General features: G+C 43.4%; 1 protein-coding gene across 11 annotated transcripts in view; it reads right to left on the bottom strand.

The window, feature by feature from the left end:
- fryl (furry homolog, like) overlaps positions 1-12,935 on the bottom strand; it is an 83,982-nt gene that overhangs the window by 6,393 nt on the left and 64,654 nt on the right. For all 11 annotated transcript variants that reach the window (XM_069680196.1, XM_069680188.1, XM_069680189.1 and 8 more), the window contains 7 exons: positions 12,638-12,838; positions 10,768-10,959; positions 6,325-6,743; positions 3,374-3,581; positions 3,101-3,250; positions 2,306-2,404; positions 1,422-1,490 (listed from right to left, as the gene is read on the bottom strand). In XM_069680196.1, the coding sequence (XP_069536297.1) occupies positions 1,422-1,490; positions 2,306-2,404; positions 3,101-3,250; positions 3,374-3,581; positions 6,325-6,743; positions 10,768-10,959; positions 12,638-12,838 (1,338 nt within the window). The remainder of the gene's footprint in view (positions 1-1,421; positions 1,491-2,305; positions 2,405-3,100; positions 3,251-3,373; positions 3,582-6,324; positions 6,744-10,767; positions 10,960-12,637; positions 12,839-12,935) is intronic.

Here is a 12,935-nt window from a genome sequence, read left to right as displayed (position 1 = left end):
ATCTCACTTTGTTCCTTTTGACTTAATTACCTCCTAAAAAATATACATTGCTAGCATGCTCGACTTAATTTTTGGTTGTTTTCACCTGAAGCCTTAGAATGGAACAAATGCCGAACAAGAAGAACAACAATTTAAATACAGACAAACAAAACCTACAAGACTGAAATAACATTTGTTTCCAGCCAAACATATATTCAACATGTTTTTTTACATTTACTGCTCATATTTCTTCCCATTATCAAAAAGGAAGAACAGTTAGAAATTTCAGAAATGCTCCTTTTCCCTCTCAGCAGCTGGATGGGCGTGTCCCTGTCTGTGTTTGATTGACAGCAGCTGGCAGGCTGAGCTCCATCAGGGAACAAGAGACAAAGTTAACAATCCTGCTCTAACTACTTGTGAAGGACAGACAGGATGTTGTTAGTGGTACTGAAGAGTAAGAACCACACCAGCATCCGACAGGACCCATGTGACATTTTCAGGTAACTTTACATGCTGTTAAATCTGCTGCAGCTGAGCAGCTAATGAGCTCCCCAGCCTGAGAACTGATGTTAGCTGTGACTTTTCCACAAGCTACTGTAAGGTGAAGGACAGGACGTGTTCACATTTAAAGAGTTAGATAAGAAAAAGACTTCAGCAGGAAAGCTAATGTTTGTTGTTCACAGTCTCTTGTGTTTAACGGCAGGCGACTCTCGGTCTGAGATGGCCTGACAGTCTGCTCTGCCTACCATTAAACAATGTAATCACTTCTTAATGCAAGTGTGACCTAAACTGGAGCCATATGACTGAATGTAAACACGTTCTTATTCTTTGTAGGCTGGTTTTGTTAGCTAACATTAGCTTCATCATTAAAGCGGATGAAATTACTTGCTTGATTACTAGCTAGCTTATGTAAATAAATACTGTATTTAGGATAAAGTCAGCTACTTCATCCAGACTTCCTTAGCTGTTGTGCCTGGTAAACTGGCCTGCTTGCTGTTTACAAATCATTTTACCAGCTAACGTTAAGTAGCTACAGATCCAGGCTAGCTAACTCAAGCTAACGTTATCCCTACCTGTGGTTGATATGTTAGTTAGCTAGCTTGCCAAACTATTTGACTAGCTCACATAATCCATGATACAAGCATATATATCATATCAGAAGGTGTTTATTTTAGACACCAATAAATGATGTAGAACTCATTTGAAGGCTTTTGTCAGTTACTGTTTGCTCACACCAGCAGAGTGTGAGCCTGAGAAACAGGATGCTGACTGCAGTTTACTGAAAAAGCCACTGGTGTCATCAAGATCCACATTTTACCTTTAAGTCTCAATGCAGAGACGTTACTGGTAACAACATTCCTTCATTTCCAGATTTTCTTAAAGTCATTAAGGAACACAGATTACAGAAAACCTCCCCAGCCATCAAACACGTTCATTCCTACCTGTGCGTGAGTATTCGGCCGTTGGCTGCTGTCTTTGTCTCCAAATGTTTTCCTGCAGTTTTCCAGCCACTAAAGGGTTGAGAGGACAGGAGTGGGTGAGAGACAGCAGGAGAAAAAAGGAAACATAAAGGATTAGAGGAGGGAGAGGAAGAGTGGTAACTGATGGAATAGAGCTTTTTTCCTCCCTTGGATGCATCTACATCTGTGTGCGTACGTAATAAAGGTTGGTCAGGGCGGAGATTTAATAAGTGTGTTGTACTTAGCGAATTAAAGAAGGCCTGTTCCAGAGCATGGGATAGTATCTGGGCCTCCAGGGACCATTGCCGTCTCATTCAATTAGCCCTCCTGCATCCCAGAACCCTCTGCAATCTCATCCCTTCCCTTTGCTCCCCCTCCCCCTCTGTTCCTCCTCCCAGCCCTCACAGTTCCTCCTGCCAACCCTCTATAACTGATTTAGGAGCACGGAGGGTTATTTTTATCCCCTCAGCGGGGGATGTCACTAGTGATGCAGACACTAACGGCAGCTAAATCTACTCATACCAAACACTGATTTAATGTCCGCCCTGCTGATGAGACAGACTGGGGCTTATCTTGCACAGCATCAGCTATTTGTCTCCATGTCCTCTTGGTTTTCGATGGTGAGCTGACATAAGGATAAAGGGCAATTTATACACACTTCCTAAAGCGATCTCTCTTGAGATGCGAGGCCTTAATAAGAAAGTTCCTTAGAGTCTCACACACAAACGCATCCTGACACAGCAACTTAAACTGCAGCTGTTGCAATCTTAAGAATAACAGAGGATGCAACGTGTCCAGAGGGAAGACGGTTCAAAGAGAATGCTAAAGCAGAAATGGTGAATGTGGAAGATAATATGGTGACTTACAAGCTCTGCTGCTTCTCTCTTGGCGTTGTAGGTGTCCAGGTGTTCCTGCAACTCCAGCACACTAAACTTCAGCGTCTCCAACAGTCCACAAGAGACCAGCTACAGCAAGACAGGACACCACATACATTAACCCACAACATCCAGAGAACATGACACAAAAATATCTACAGCCAGACACACACACATTCAGAATGTGCAAAACATGCAGCCCTATCTTTGATCAATTATATATATTTATTTATTTATTACTACAACTATTTTATTGTATTTGAGATATTTCAGTTTTAATCAAAATAGTGCAGATAATTCAAATGAAACAAAGCTCAAAGAACTGTTTATGTGATATGGTTAGCTTCATAACAAAACTGAAGATCCCTTTCTTGAGTTGTAAATCCTGGGTATTTATTCAAGTGATGTGAACGCTAAGAAGAGTGACCTTGCCATTATAGACTTGTGTCCTTAACGAGCTAAGAGATGAACCAAAGCAAAATGAATCAATATATTAGGGATCTATATATGTTGCCACTAAAAAACAGACATTACCAAAGGAAAGGTTTGAGCTTTTTTTGGGGTAGCATTTTGAAGTTTTCGAAATAAGTTATTAGTTATTAGGCGAGAGCGGGGCAATCAATGGGATTGTTCAGATCGCTGTAGCGTTTGTATTTTCAACACTATTTCTATGACTTTGTTTTTATTCAGCCAGACTTACCTTTTTACTTACATGTTTTGTTGGTAATAACAGATAATTGATGATAAAAAAATTGTTAAAAAAACAACCATGCAGAACTCTCTCACCGTCTCTGCATCCAGCAGCACAGTGGGGCACTGCGAGCGAGACGTCATGACTTCCAGGGAGCTGAGGAACTGATTACCCATTCGCTGGAGCCTTTCCCCGAGAAAGCGAACAGACGCATGTGTAATGGAGCCAAATTTCCTCTGAATGCTCTGCATTGAACAAAGAGGGAAAATAAAAATCAAATGAGGATGTTAACTAGTAAACAAGGTTAGAGGAGAAACGAATATTGTGCCGCCCTGCCAGAAAGAAAGACGAACAGTGAGGGCATTTACCTGAAAGAGTCTGGAGAACACGTGGAACGTGTAAACAGCAGAGGAACCATCTGTGTCTGACAACATCTGGTTGACATGGCAACGCCAAGCATCTTCCTCATTGTCATAGGCAACAGGCTGGAACGCTGCCAGGATAGCAGAGAGGAAGGGCGAAGGGGGCGGAGAGGCCTGGATCTCTGGGAAGCAGTCTGCGTCACCTTCATCTTGACTGAAACACACACGGGGGCCAATAAGCTACAATCCGACATGTTCAACACTCCCCCAGTCTTTACTGAAGGACAAATGTAAACACACACACACACACACACACACACACACACACACACACACACACACACACATCATCCTCACGAGCTGCAAGTAAACAACCTCACATCGCTGGATCACTGCCTCCCTCACTGCAGATTTTGCTGCAGTACTTTGAGAGCCCTAACCTACTGCAGTGCTGTAGCATAACAACAACATATGAGCTATTAGCATATTAGCACCATTCAAACATCTCTCTCTCCCCCACACACACGCTCAGATACTCACAGGCCCGTCGGACCAAACAGCCTGAAGAAGCAGACAGAATATAAGTATCTGAAGCCTGCGCTGCCGAGCGCTGTAGCGGACACAGTCTCTGTCCTCATCCTCACCCCAACTATCGCTTCTCTTTCCCTCACTCTCTCCCCTCGTCTGCAGCTCGGCTGTGCTGCAACTGCTAACAACACTAGCGCACTGCACTCCCATCCCACACAGGACTGCAGAGAGCTCTATACGAGCCTGGCATCCACACACACACACACACACACACACACACACACACACACACACAGAGACACACACAGAGACACACACACACTTTTCTGCACAACAGTCGCAGCTCCCGACCTGGCAGAGGAGTTGTTTTTATCTTCCTCTCACCCACTCACATAAATCCTCGTACAGAGGAAAAACACTAAACTGCTTAGTGACCTGCTGTTTGCAGACAATCACTCAGAGTACATCCCACTCACAACCTTGCTTATCAATCATGCGTGGCTTAGCTAAGTGAAAGACCTTGAGTACAGTGATGTATGCTAGTAAGATGCTAAGTGTGTGTGTGTGTGAGTGTGTGTGTGTGTGTGTGTGTTTGATCAGCATTGCTTCTTCATTTTACTTCAGTGTAGTTTAAAGCTGTCCTCCAGGCAGATTTGGCCCACCTTGAAGAGGACTGTTTGGTTGTGGACTGCAGCCAGCCCACCCTGGCCCTCCTTCACAGTTTCAGCCCACATGGGAGCCACGCCAGAAAAGAAATTATCCAACGAACCATCTCAAAAACAACCCACTGTAATCCCTACACCTCATTAAGCAGCCAGATCCCAAACCATTATTTTACTACCTGATAGCAATTTCCATTACAACAGAAACATTGAAAATAATGAAAAAACTTGTGGACTTTGATTCTGCATCGTAGGAGAGTAGACATTGCTTCCTTTAATGGACACGACTTGTAAAAATTGCCATGTGTTGCTGTGATTAATGAAAGCCAAGAAACAATGTGATCCACCAAGCACAATCAATCAATCAATCAATCAATCACTTGCTGAGCTGAACTGACAGATCGCATGTATCTCATCAGAAGTAACTCTGACAGTAAAAAAAACCATCTTAATCATTCAACGTGCGCCCTGTTCTGTGGCGTAACTGATCGTGATGTTTATTAAGTCTTGTGTTTTATACAAACGTGATAAATTCTTCTGATGTAAATGGAGGTGTTCTTTATTTCAGACACAACCTCATTTTGGTCATTTCTGTTTGGTACCTCTAGTGGTTGGTTATTCAGCTGGTCCCACACTAGAGGACAATTTGCCAGTTTTTGGGTCTGACTGACCCCTTCCTGACCCCTTCCTGTCCAACACTGGTGGGTTCCTAATACCAGGCTGGCAGGAACAGATTATCTGCCCAACTGATGCTGTAGTGTGGAGGTTTTGGAGACATGTTACTAATATTACAAACTGAATTAGAGTCCTGCTGATTTTTAAATTCTAAATATTAAACATTTCTGATAATTATTTACAGCTTTCCATGCTGAACATCAAACAGGCTTCATATTTAAAACAACAATGGAACAGCCTGCAGAAACCCGCAAAAGCCAATGAAGAGTTGTTAATTTGTTGTTAATAACTTACTTCCAGCTTGTGTTGCAAAATGCTTATTAGTCTTCTCAGATAAGACGACATGCACAGTATTTTTCTCTTTTAGGTCTTGCAATTACATAGGACACGGAACTACAATCAGCAGACTACATCCATGTTTGTTTGTTTGTTTGTTTCTGCAGCGTCATGTGATCACACAACTTTGAGATCGGGTAGGTGTCAGATGATTAACTGCACGCTGCCTTTGTTTACATTTTCCAGGGCAAAATTTAAAGTGAGTGATACATATGACTGTTAAAGAAAGCAGGATGAGATTTGTTGTTAGAAAACCACCACTTAAGCAGGTACAGGACAAAATCAGCAAAGAGATGAGTCACGGCTTTGTCCACAGGGGGCGCCAAAATCAACACAAAGAGTTCCTCACAGGAGCTTTAATGTTTGTTAAATAAGTTCAGATTCGAAAATCCTCTCGTGTACTCGAGGCCGGGCAAAGAAAATGTGTTTTTAATTTGTCATTATTGGGGGTGAGAATATTTTTATCTACAGGCTCAAAGCATACAGTATATACGACACTGTTCCTTTAACCTCTGACAATGCAAATACGTCAGATATGTCAAATGACAATACAAGCATAAAGTGAAGTCATAAGGAACGATGCTGCAAAGGGTTACATCCATTTTTGGGAGTCACAATGCATGTTAGAAGTTCACTTCTCACTTCTCATTTAACTTGCAGGTTTAAGATGATCCTTACATATCTCTGATGCATCGTGACATGGCATCTCATTGGATTAATCTATCAGGAGGTCTGGATCTAAAACAAAGCCCTTACCTGGACATGCTGGAGAAGTCGGCCTCCTCCTCCTCACAGCGCTCATCCAGCTCCTTCAGGGCTTGCGTCACGTCCTCCTCCCACACAGAGCCACAGGTGCTGTCTGGATCTGGATCCGGATCTGTCTTCGTCTCTGGTTGCATGGGCAGGGGCAGAGAGAGGGGCAGGACCGTTTGGGGGTCCTCTTCAGAGAGGGACCCCGGTGGAGTGTCTATGGCCGGCGGGGGAGGGGGGGCAGGCTCCAGGTCTTCATGAGGGTCCTGGATCTCCTGGGGTTCCTGAGCATCCTGAGGGTCCTGCGAGTCCGGGAGGTCACACAGCTCCTGTGGGTCAGAGGGCAGAGGGGGGGCGCTGCAGAACCCCGTGTCCTCACTCACGCTGCTGCTCAGCTCATCTGCTGCTGTCATGCTTACAGCGTCCTGTAAGACAAGCCAGAGGGGGGCGCTCAGGAGCAGTTTAGCAGGTTATTCCACATGAAAACACATAAAAATTATTCTTTTTCGTGCAGTTAAGTCGCCTGGTTTTCATGACAGCAGTGGCCTCACATTAATATCACTCTGAGATCACAGATTCACTCCTGAACTTTTATTATAGGTTGAATTAAAACTGCCATAACCTGCACTTACGAACACGTGATAGTTTCAATTATACAAGGGGGACTTTAAGTCAGCACTTTTTTACTGCGCTCACTTCCCTAGATGTGGCTCTTTATGCCTTTCTATGGAAGATAATGTCACTCATGAGAAATTTCAGAAATAGAAAAGAATCAATAAACAGAAGCCAATATCAATCTATCACTGGAATGGCATTACAAACCCAGCCTCAATGCTAATAAAACAGTAGCAGCGTGGTGGGATGAGCTAACAGGACAGCAGATGAATGAGATGTATTTGCTCTGACCCATGTCACATCTCCGAATGATTTATGACCTGCACTCTATAACAACACCTAGGTGACGGACAGGATTACTGCTTTCACAAATCACCAACATTAGTACAAAAACAGCTACCGTGTCCGAATCTGCATAAATCCTGCATGTAAAGAAACCATGTTGATGTAATGGAGGAGGGACATGTTAACAACACAGAGAGGGGGTTCTAATTAGGTCCGCTTGTTTTTCCCCTGTCTTGTGTTTTTATTTAAAAGTCTAATGCATCGGGGAAAACGGAGTGTGGCAAGCAGCCAGAACATCACAGAGACAGCAGCTATATTACAGAAAGCTTTTAGAAGTGGTCGTGGCCATCCTGGAGGGAATGAGTAAGAGTATTGATGGTTTTATCTGGGGCTCATTACACTAAGAGCTGGGGCTGTGATGGGGGAGATGTCCTTGGGGTGATCTTGAGACTGTCAGCTGGAACGAGTTCCTAGAAAGTTACATCAGTTCTGTGTGTCGAGCTCTGTCAGAGGAGATGGATTTCCTCAGGATGTTTTAGATACTGATACTGCTTAATGGTAGTGACAATTATTGATACTCTTAATGATATTAATCTCCATAATTTACCGAAAAAAAATAGATATGACACGAAAACATGTAAAATGTTTATATTTATTATTTAGCAGAAGCTGCGGTACGGAAGCCCTAAGCAGACACGTCCCAACATTTTATTCACTGTTTTCCTGAGATACGAGTAATTTCCAGGTGTTTTCTCGAGGTTGGGACTAATTTATCTCGAGATAACAAAACTGGTTTTCTCATGATAACGGGATAAAGTTTCTGCTGATCTAGAAAACAGAACAACAGGCTGGTCACTGAGATATTACAGAGCAGGACATGCCATGCTGCCATCGCCCACACCGATGAGGTAAGTTTAACCTGTTTCTATGTTTGTTTTGTTCTTTTACAGCTCTGGGGATACGAGTTATGATCATCCGACGTTACGTTGGTGCAGCGTTGTTACCTCGAGATAACGAGACAAAAAGATCTCGAGAAAACAACCAGAAATGTACTCGTTATCACAGGAAAATGGAGTAAATAAAATGTATGGATGCATGTCCACTTAGTGCTTCCATTTAAAGCCATCGGTCTGCATCCTTACTTAATTAGTTGAACTAATGCACTTATGTTTTAGCTGCTTCACTGCACACAGAGAAATGCAGGAGCAACAGCATGACAGACGTTAAGATCAAAGATGAAGTTTTAGCCCGACCACAAATTAAACTAACTGACTGCACAAAAGAAAATGATGGAAGCAGTTATTCTTGATTAAATTGTATTTTTAGGTGGTGCTGGGATTTTATTACACGACACACACTTAACTTTCTCTCAAAGGGATTCTTATGTTTCCATCTTACTAATCTCTATTTACAGATTCTACATAGCAGAATAGTCTACATCGTAGAATCTGTATGCAGGGACATGGATTTCCAGAAAGGCAAAAATTCTGTTTGAACTATGCTTGTAGTCCGAGTAATATTGGCAAATCACGTATCAGAAGGCTGCGGCGTATGCAGAAAAACAGTCCGTGAGGAGAGCAAAAGCAGGCGGAACGTAATCCGCCATAATGCCAACCCGGCTCCCACCAGCGTCATCTGACGAAGATCTGGCTTCTTATTAATCTCTATAAACAGCAAGTCAAATCAGCAGCAAGTTCCGCTAACAATCAGCTCTAGATAAAAAATTTAACTTGAGATGAATTCCCTTGACTCTGTCACAAAAGCCGTTCAGCGCTCAGATTTGTCAACTTCCTCGAATGCATCAGATCGATCCGACCTCAGTTCAACAAACAAGCGTTTATAAAGTTTTCTTCTCCTCTTGAGGACAGACCTGACAAAGCTTGAATTTTTACTTCCTACAAATCTGCATCATGATGTTGAAACTTCGGCAAAAGTAAGACATGTTAATAACAAGTAAATCACAGGAAAATATTTTCTCTTTCTGTAACAATGCAGCACGCGGAAAAAGAAGTCTTGACAGGAAGTCATCTATCGCTTACTGCCTGGCACGTTCGCCGGTGTGCCCAGAGGCGATATCGTCTCAGACTACAGCCGACGGGATCCCAGATTGCCATCTTACAAATAAAGTCGTTAACATAAAAGTCAAAGGTAAAGTAAAAGACTAAAAGACACTGATAAACATGTTCAGAAGTGCTGGAGCCTCGCTGCACTGCTTCGAATTGATAGAATGTTGTATTTGTCACATAAGGTTGCAGGAACTTTACACTTAAAGCAAGCACTTCAGATAGCGACTGACAGTGACTAGGGAATCTGCTGGTCCAAATGGGAGGTCTTCCCCTTTTTTGCTTTGAGGCTGACCAAGCACCAGTAGGCGAGGCTGGGAGAGTGAAAGCAACGGCCGCTTGGGGAATGTCACAAGTGGAGCGGTGGTCCACGGGTGCCTGGGTTGGACAGGCAGGTCCACTCCCTTGCAATTAGTGAGCAGCCATGTTGCATCTCCTAGTTATTATATGCACGACTCTGCGCTCTGGACACCCCTAGACCGGCGACCGAATCAGGTTTTATATTCAATGAAAAGCAATTTGGCAGAGTTGGCCAGTGACCATGAGAAGCCCACATCTTTCAATGTTTCGCGCTGTCGGCCTTGAAGCCTGGAATAAAAACATGCCAGGAGCTTTATCACAGCAGTGTTGGTCCAGACCAGTCAGGAACCAGTACCATTTAGGTACCGGTCCTAAACACGCATCCCTTACCATCACTGAGGGCTGGGACACCTACTCACATTAATATACAACAGCTAAGACTTTTCTTACATCCCTACATTTGGAGGTAAAAGATTGGACATTTTGAATTCTGCAAAAATCCAACACATGATGTTCAATATCATTTAGGAAAACATAATATACTCACCAGTGTTAGTATAAGTAGTCAGTAGCAGTAGTAGGAAGGCTATGGCATGTTAATATGGTTGCAAATTAAAGAGGTTTAATCGGCTAAACTGCATGTTTAAAGTTAACACACCACTTGTAATGGACGTATACTCACACATGCTTCTGCCGAAGGTAAAGCAGCTGGTGTCCATTTCACAAGTGTTTAATGGAGGATTTAGTTGGAATGGTCAGATGCTGTGTTATTGGAGGTGAGCAGTTACAGCTAACCTGAGGTGAGCTTTTGTTTTCATCTCTCCCCAAATCACATAGCAAGCAAGCCCAGACATACAAGCCACCCCCACCACGCAACTACGAAGACATACAGCATTGAAAGGACGAGACTTCAGCACCCACCACCAGAGCAAAGCATCAAGTGCTGGTAGATGGAGTCAGAAGCAGCAAAAGCAGCACACATCGACTTCCCCCAACAGCAGGCAGACACAGAACCAGAACTTTTACCCCCAATCTACGACTCCCTGAAGGTAACCCTGATCCGCTGTCTCAACGACAGACAAGCCAAGAAGTACAGCAAAAGCAGTGAAAGTTAATCAGAAAGGGAAAAGGCAGGCTAAAAAGCACCCGAGCACCACAGTTTATTGCTGCTCCCGATTGATCCCACCTCAGGCAGCTGGCTGCTGGTGCTGTCTGAGTGGGCCATCTCCAACATGGGGCTATCCAGGCGAGGAAGGGAGGGGAGAGAGGGCAGGCCGGCTGCCTCCTCAGTCAGGGCGCTGCTGGACGACTCTTGAGACTGCTGCAGAGAGTCCACATGGTTGGATGCAGTGTCGTCGGTAGCAGAGTCACTGTTGAGCTGGAGAGGGAAAACATAAGGACGAGTTAGCTTCTGAGTTTGGAACGAAGCAAAAACACACAACAGAATATGAGAAAAATATGGTATCATCCAGTTTGAATTTTTTTTTTAATAAAATCTGTTGATACAACTTATAAATAAGATAAAAGTTTGGGTGCATTCAAAGACTTCTGCTGCCATGGCTTCACTTAACCTTAATGCACTAGTACAGCCCTGCTTTCATCGACCCGGGGGCTGGCTGCAGGTCTTTAGCACAACAACTCATCATGTGAAATGACAGGTTTCGCCTAAACATCAGGATTATGTTTCTTAAAATGAAAGTTAATGAGTATACATTTATACCCAAGAGTAATTTTATATGCAACTTGAAAGTTATGTTTGCATGATAGATGATAAGAGTTATGTAGAAGTATTCCAACCGACTGCACGTCTTGCATCATTTGATTGTAGCTAATCACTGTGCAGCACAAGCAGCCTATTGGAGGCCTCTTTACACAGTTAATGATCAGTTATTTTTAAAGAAGAACATTGGATGATGTTCGGAGGTATTAAGAGGCAGCGATGTGCTGACCTTACTTCAGTTCTACCTTCATGTTGAGGATGTTTCAACATCCTGAAGACTCTTTCTTTTTCAGCTGTGAGGTACAACATACTCTGATGGTGTGCAGGGTGTTTGATAAGCTGTTATTAATAACTATATTCAAACCAATAATTATTTTAACACCATTTGGCCACTTTGTTCATTAAATGTTTGTTTTCTCGTTGGGTTACTGTGATACTGACGTCTCTAACATCACAGAGTCTTAACTGTATTTGCAGGTTTATATGGTTTCAACAGTAATGTTTGTGTCGCTTGTTATTCACAGGTGAACAAAACCGTTACATAACCAATGTTTCTGTATCAAGCAGAGCATGTTTAGTCATTTTAGTCTTCCATTCGACTGTTCAGCTGTTTAACATGGATCCAGGCAAAAGTCAAATCATGCCAACATTAAAAATATTTATCATACATTACTATATAGTTCTGTTTGAGCACACACATATGCTGCATGCTCATTTCTCTACTGTTAAACAGTAATACGAGATCACAAAAAAACATGGTTGGAGCAAATATCCAGTAGAGGCAAAAGCTCATTCTCTCACCGTGCACTACCAAGATCAAGAAAAGCAGAAGAAGGGAGAAAGAAAAACATCCCCATTAGACGGAGGTGAAGCATTTATGTTAATGGGATTGGCAGCTTTCAATAAATCCTGGCTTGCAAAGCAAAACAAAGCAAAGAGGAGTTAGAGACGAGCAGCCAGACTGTTAAAAGTGTAAAGGGACATGCTGTTATTCCGAATTCTGACACATTTTCTAAAATGTAAATTATAAAAAGCTAAAATTTCTCTCTTGTCTTGTTTATAAACACCAATTATTAGTGGTTTTCTTTGATTCAATGTGAATTAAACCATTTTGATAGTCCTGCAGCAGCATTAATGTAGCAGTCAGAGGAAGAGGGACTGGGCTGAAGGGGGAATCTACCACCAGCGAAGAAGCAAGCATCTAGCCCCTGTCCACACCTGCAGCAGGTCCAGCTCAGTACGCACACACACACACGCACACCATGCCAGCGGGCTGTGTGAGGAGCATGGTGGGTCGGTTTAGGGGCGGGGGGACCCTGATTGGAGTGAGACTTACAAGGCCAGAGCGGGTGAGAATCTGGCTAGCGCTCAGTACCTCCTCCTCAGACGATTCGTCCGTGTCCTCGTGGTTGGTGAGGTTGAGGCTTGGCGTGCTGCCTGTGTACTGGCACTCCTGCAAAGACGGCGTGTCCCCTTTGTCCATGCTCTCCAGGGAGCGTCGACGAACCCCCCAGTTGAAGTTGTCCATGCTCTCCCCCTGCAGGACAACCAAGACAACAGCAGTGAGCCACGGTGCAAACAGGAGGAGGGTATGAGGAGGATTTTACATAACAAGGAAACACGAGCACAACACA

Source organism: Semicossyphus pulcher, unplaced genomic scaffold (assembly GCF_022749685.1).
Source record: "Semicossyphus pulcher isolate SPU_LCO1_2020_fin unplaced genomic scaffold, fSemPul1.0.p SCAF_4, whole genome shotgun sequence".
Lineage (NCBI taxonomy): Eukaryota > Metazoa > Chordata > Actinopteri > Labriformes > Labridae > Semicossyphus > Semicossyphus pulcher.
Note: the sequence above shows the minus strand (reverse complement) of the source record. Positions and strands in the feature narration are given on the sequence as shown.